The following is a 6,843-nucleotide window of genomic DNA, read 5'->3' as shown; positions in this document are numbered from 1 at the left end:
CTTTTAGAATGGTGTAAGAAGTTGTGGAATGGAGTAAACTGCCAAAGCAATCGTTTTATGCACCACGACTGTGGCCGTTATATGATATTATTTTACCGCTGAGTCTACTAAGTTAGATCACTTCGGACCATTCTTGAATATACCCGTACAGCCACTTCGCTCAAGGTATTCCCCGGAAGTATGATATGCTCCACATTTTAGAGTTTGCCGATCTACTCGTTTCCCGAAGGTAAAGCTGTAGATTTTGCAGCTTACCAGACAGGATAGGTAAATCAGACATTGAGATCTCTTGTTCTTTGAGGAGAAGGACTGTCATTAGTTGAAACTTGATACCTAAAGTCGAATACAATTGGCGCGGATACTAGTAGATTAAAGATGGACCTCGATGCTTCTCGTCCCCATACCAAAAAGATATATACTGTCACCGGCAGTTAGTAGATTGGGCCATGATTGGGGCGTATAACCTCATTGTTGCGGCTGAATGTCAATGCGGGGTAACTCGCTAGGAAACATAATTAAGGTTAATTTAACTGCACCATTTAACCATTATCAGGACCTAGATCAGCAGGTGATTCCTTAGGTTGTAGCCGAGAAAGGAATGAAGGCGGTTAGCTCAACCTAATGGAGACACAAGTGTGCCAAATCTTACGTGATAGTTCCCACTGAGGAAGGATACTGAGTGTTCTACAAGAGGCATTTTTCAGATGAACATACTTTTCCCCGTATGAAACGAATGATTAAGGAAGTGGATAGACTAATATGAACGGAGAAGATCAGGAAAAGTGGAGCGGCGGATAATTTGACGATGCCCAAAAGTGGAGCTCTCGTATAAACTGCTCATACTTCATTTCAACTCCCTGATATATTATGCCACTGACATTTTGCTATGAGTTTCAGCTGTATCCGCAAGCTTTTTTATCCTTCCGAGTTACAAAACTATCATTAGACACGGTGGGATCTCAGGGAGTTGACGCGCCGCCAAAATGCCTCAATCATTGAATTCGATTTCATGGAAGGCGAAATGCGTTGCAACAGCCGCACTACTCCTCTGCCCTCTTTTGAGCAAAATTGGACTTGTTGGAGCTGACAATCCCTTTGTACAGACGATTTACACAGCAGATCCGGCACCGATGGTCTATGATGATCGTGTTTATGCCTTTCTTGACCATGACAACGATGGCGCTACGACCTACGTGATGACAGAATGGCGTCTTTTCTCAACAGCAGACATGGCAAACTGGCAAGATCACGGATCTCCTGCCAGCCTGGCCACCTTCAGCTGGGCCAACGCCAATGCATGGGCTCCGCAAGTTGTTGCCCGTAATGGGAAGTTCTATATGTACGCCCCAATGCGCCACACTACCGGTGCAATGGCTGTGAGAGTCGCCGTGAGTTCCACCATCACAGGCCCGTACAAAGATGCCTTGGGAAAACCTTTGATCGAGAATAACGAGATAGACCCGACGGTCTTCATCGATGATGACGGTCAAGCTTATTTGTACTGGGGAAATCCAGATCTGTACTACGTCAAGTTGAACCAGGATATGATCTCATACAGTGGAAGTATAATGAAGACTTCGCTCACAGTTGCTGGCTTTGGGCCAAGGACTGGTAGCAGTACGTCGCGAGCGACATCCTTTGAAGAAGCACCTTGGTAAGTCATTTTCTCCAATCCTTCTCCCATCAATGTCCTTAGTCAATACGTGTCTGCAACCCATGGCTTTACGTCCCAGTCTTTTGATTCTTCCAAATCTTCGAAAATGGTGCACTAATAATAATCTCTCGTTTACCAGGCTTGATTGATTGATTGATTTAATTAACGTCCTTTTCTCAGTCCAAGATTATTTAGAATGGCTAGGCTTTAAGAATCTAATAACTGCTAGTGGATATCTATAATAGATATATTCAATTTGGAGGAGTAAAAATGAATGCTGAAATGTTATATCTGATCTCTATTCGGAATACAAATAGAGATTAAATAGTCTTTATCCTTTAAAACATTTTCTTTCTCACTTTTCCCTTACTCCTAATCCAATTAAAAACATTCCAATATCTAATTTCTCTTTTTAAAATCCTAAATCCAATTTGCTATCCCTCCCTTTCTATAAAAACAAAAGTTATCCCTCCCAAATTGCCTCCAATATAGCAAAAGGTCCTTTTATTAATAAAATAGCAAAAAAAGACATCACTCTTCTCTATTTTTATCTCTTTTAAACTAACTTTTTATATATCTTCATAAACTTGATATCCTCCAGTTCTTATTAGATATATATAATCGAAACTATTAAAAATAATGGGGCAGAGCCGAATCCTAAACTCTATTACCCATATACAAATCAATTCGGAAAATTCGAAAATTCGAAAATTAAAAGAAAAACGTTGTACTATATTGATACCCAGAGTATAATATTAATTTGAAGATAATAGCATTCTTTGTATTATATTATTATAATATTCGAATAATTGAAAGCTAAAGGGTATAAAAAAGAGTTATAGTATAAATAGAACAATAACAAGTTCTATATCGAAAAGACTTTTCTAAAAGAAAAAACCTATTGTATATTATATTTCTGTATTTGAAATAATAATTGATAATAGATATTGAATCTAATCAAAGCTTCTGTAACCTTCATATTTATATCTAAAGCTAGTATTCAATTCTTTATAGATATTACTATTATAAAATCATAATATAATTCTTCGTTATATTTCTGAACCTCTCTCCTTCCAATTCTTTCAATTCCATTTGCGACTCAATCTTAGCTCTGCAGACTCTCAAGAGAGAGCTGGAGGTTTGTAGGATGCACCGCGTACAGGTGTTGAGTCTTCGCATCCCGTTTACCAGGCTTTACAAGCGCAACGGCACCTATTATCTGGCTTACGCAGCAAATTGCTGTTCCGAAGACATCCGATATTCCACCGCCCCTAGTGTCACAGGGCCCTGGACATACCGAGGAGTTATCATGGCAAGTGCCGGCTCAAGCTTTACAAATCACGAAGGCATCATTGATTACAAGGGCAACTCATACTTTTTCTACCACAATGGTGCCTTGCCCGGCGGGGGAGGTTACCAGAGGTCAGCATGCGTTGAAAAATTTGTCTACAACTCTGATGGTACTATTCCTACAATTAAGATGACGACAGCTGGGCCCTCGCAAATTGGCACTTTGAATCCTTATGTGCAGCAGGAGGCAGAGACAGCAGCTTGGTCCCAGGGTGTAAAGACGGAGGTCTGCAGTGAAGGCGGCATGGACGTTAGTAGCATTAACAACGGCGACTATATCAAGGTTAAGGGTGTTGCCTTCGGTACCGGGGCCAAGTCTTTCTCTGCTCGCGTTTCTTCCGCCACCAACGGAGGTACAATTCAAGTGCGCCTAGGGAGCACTTCGGGCACTCTTGTTGGAACTTGCACTGTGTCAGGCACTGGCGGCTGGCAGACATGGAAGACTGTAACTTGTCCGATAAGTGGGGCCACAGGAACCCAAGATTTGTACTTTGTCTTTGCAGGTAGTGGTTCTGGCTTCTTGATTAACTTCAACTGGTGGCGCTTTGACGAAAAATAACTGGATCCTCATTTGTTTGTACCTCTTTACACTTTATGTGAAAAACAGAGGGGCTGTATCCTTCAAACAGTGGCAATGAATGAGAAAAAAGATATTCTAGAGTGGGCCACTAATCGTGAATCATGCGTCGGCTCCTCCGGCGGAGCACAGAGACCCTTCGAATTCGGAGGATATCCGAATGCCTTTCTTTATGATCGATTACCATCTATTTTACAACATGGAGAGATGGCTCTTATTTTGTAGCTTTTCAATCAAACTTGCTTGTATCAAATTAAATTGCCTTGCACCACTTGCTGAACAACTTTCACTAAATAGTTGACCAGAATCGTCTCTCGGCACTCGTGTCTCGAGCTGTATTTTAATGATAGCTCAACGACCTCCAGCAACGTTTTGGTTACCTCGCCATCTTCCAGAGGGGCCACTGTGGTGGCCCAGATATGCTTCAACGTCATTGTCCGTAGCTCGTTTGGAACTATCAAAGAGCCTGAAGGGAGAGACTTCTCTCGGTAGGCTGACGATCCAGGTCTGCTCATATGAGTCAGCAGGTGTTCGTTGTCCCTAGCCAACCAAATGTGACGTCACTACTATCGAAGTGAAGTGAATTTTAGGATATATAACTAACCATTCTCACTATTATAACTCTAGATCATACGGATGCCTGAGGATCTGAGACTCAAAGGGTGGCCACTATTTAGTAGTAGTAAATTTTTATATAGAGATTAGATAATAAAGTAAAGTTGAGATATCTTTACTTTTAGTATAATAATAGGAAAGATGCCTAATAAAAAAATGTATTTCAGGAATTTGATACGTACCACCAAAGTAAAGCGTATTCAAAATACGAAAAATACTAATTACAACACTGAGGTCTATACAAGTAAGAATATATTTCCTTTGTATATGGAGCTTCGTATACAACTCAATATAGTAATTTAATCCCTTAGTTACTACCCGGTACGAACCAATTATTCAATCTCCTGCTTGACTGCTTTAATATATAACCCCAGTGTCCTTCTGGCACTTCCACGTGACTAGCATACCGACGACGTAATAATTAGTCTCGTTCAGTTCTCAAGATTGGTTGTTCCACTAGAGATTCAGTGCTCAACTGTATAGACACTTTTGCTTCTATACAAATTGACCATTCGTCTAACCTGGACTTCACCCTTTCAATAGTGCTACAAATCTGCCCCGGAGAGGATGGGCCCAGAAGATGGGGAACGGTTCAGTACCAAGGATGTGCAGGAAAGGTCAGAGTGGCCTGTAGTGGCGCCTCGCTAATGTTCTGCATTACCGTTTCTTCTAGCTCTGCTATCTCCTCCTTGACCCTCCTGTCCAACGACTCCTCGAAATCAGCCGACTGTTCGTCCATCTCTCTACGGAGCGTGTCCATTATTCGTGACTCGGCCTGCCCAACGAGTTCCACCATTTCCTTCTTGTGGGCCGCAAGTGCATCGTCGAAACGCTGTTCAAGGGCTGACAGGCGCGACTGCAGAAGATCCTCTATGTCGGCTGGGCGTCGCGATTTCTGCTCTTGGCATATCTCGGGACTGCTGCCTCGACGAAGACGCTTTTTGCCTTTGTCGAGGTCAAGGTAGACAGGGGCAGAGCCTGACGCTTCATATTCTGGAGGATGATCGTGCACTTCACTACCAGTATCATCGTCGTCGCCCGCTGTGCTAGATTCCAGGCTGTCTCCCTCAATTATCTTGCCCCCTTGGCCCTGGTACAATGTAGCCGCACTCGCAAACGAAACGATGCTACCAGCTAAAGGCTCGGAGACAGCTGCGCAGAACTGTCGTATCCGTGCAGCAGACAGAGTCCGTGGCGGTACGGCAGCGTACACGGTCCACGACATCTGTCTAGCCAAATGAAAAAAGGAGGTGATGATAGTCCCTGACGCTTTGTTCTTGGGTTCGAGTGGCGTAGGTGGCAGCACCAGGGCCGGCGGCTTAGACATCGTAAATACAAGTGCTATAGTATCATTTCCCAATACCTTGTCTACGGGCTCTGCTTCAAAAGATAGCTGCTGAATGCGCTCAGGGTAGATATGGATGAAGATGTTGGTCCTGCCATCGCGACGCGAACCAGGCGCCTGCTTGAGCTGGACAGAGGCGCGCAATTTGAAGAAGGCCTTGTTGGAAGACAGCACCCAGTGAAAGTCGAAGAGTAAGCCAGGCAAGCGCTGCCCTTCCCCCCACGACGCAAGAGCAGAGATCTTGGTCACGTCGATTTTCTTAGGCCATGTTGGTTCGATGTGTCCCACAGAGGGCGCACCAGAGCTGCTACTTTTAGGCGACAGAGACGGGGAAGCACGAGTACTGGGAGACGCAGTCTCAATGTTTTCGTCTCGCGTTGGGGATCGATTGAGGCGTGCTTGGTCAGGGCTTTGCGCGGTGTGACTTTCCTGTTCGATTTCGAGATCTGGGTTGAGCCTAGGCGTGTTCGGATCTATCGTGGGGCCAAACGTAGTCGATCGAGGGGAGGGTGAGGACGTGGGATCGGTGGGAGAAGAGCATTCTGCAGTACTGACAATCATAGTGACCGGTTTCTCGTACTATATACACTGTCAGTTCAAACGACCATTCGCAACAAACCTGGGCGTGGTAAACACGTCAAGACGATCCCTCTAGGCCAGCCCCGTCTCGCGATAGAGCTGGGCTAAGTGGTGGTAATCGGCTTTCTTTGGAGATTAACCAAACGGTTATGGGATCGGGGCTCCGGTCGCTTTCATTCCTGCACGCCCAGCCTAGCCACAACACACTCTATATGACGAGCTCCAGTGCTGCAAGATGCACCAGCACCCAGGGTCTTCCGTCGTCCGTAGAGCGACGGGTAGAAGCCTGTCAAAAGTTGGTGCTGGCCGCGAGACACTGGTCGTCGAGAGTGTCGTGGGCTGTAGGCAGGCGATACACCGTTACCTACTGTCGCGGTAGGTACCTTGGAACTACTTTGGGTTCGGCCGGAATAGAATGAGAAGTGGTGCTGATGGAGTGTGGTCTGCGACGGTGGTGATAATGGTAGAGACAAAGTGCACTCGTCGTCTAGGCTGCATGATTAGCTAATCGTTGAGTATGGACTAACCGGCTATGGAAGTGGTCTGTGCATACGGAGCATGTGAAATACCGTAATAGTTATTATCAATGTAACGTGGTTTATCATCAGGTCGCCAATATCACCGGGTCGCCACTTTTTTCATTATTCAACCACTTCAATTTTGTATTATTCAATAACTACTTAATCAATTAATTGAAACTATTAAGGATCTAATAATCTAGGG

At 44.5% G+C, this 6,843-nt stretch overlaps 1 protein-coding gene across 1 annotated transcript; it reads right to left on the bottom strand.

The window, feature by feature from the left end:
- Positions 1 to 4,788: 4,788 nt before the first annotated feature.
- EAF02_000974 (uncharacterized protein) lies at positions 4,789 to 6,102 on the bottom strand (the record flags this gene model as incomplete). Its single annotated transcript, XM_038897022.1, has 1 exon — positions 4,789 to 6,102. The coding sequence occupies one exon, from the start codon at positions 6,100 to 6,102 to the stop codon at positions 4,789 to 4,791; it is 1,314 nt and encodes a 437-aa protein (XP_038763881.1).
- Positions 6,103 to 6,843: the final 741 nt, after the last annotated feature.

This window comes from Botrytis sinoallii, assembly GCF_014898435.1.
Source record: "Botrytis sinoallii strain Bc 23 chromosome Unknown BSIN_001, whole genome shotgun sequence".
In the NCBI taxonomy this organism is placed as follows: domain Eukaryota; kingdom Fungi; phylum Ascomycota; class Leotiomycetes; order Helotiales; family Sclerotiniaceae; genus Botrytis; species Botrytis sinoallii.
The sequence above is the reverse complement of the archived record's forward strand: the minus strand, read 5'-3'. Positions and strand labels throughout refer to the sequence as shown.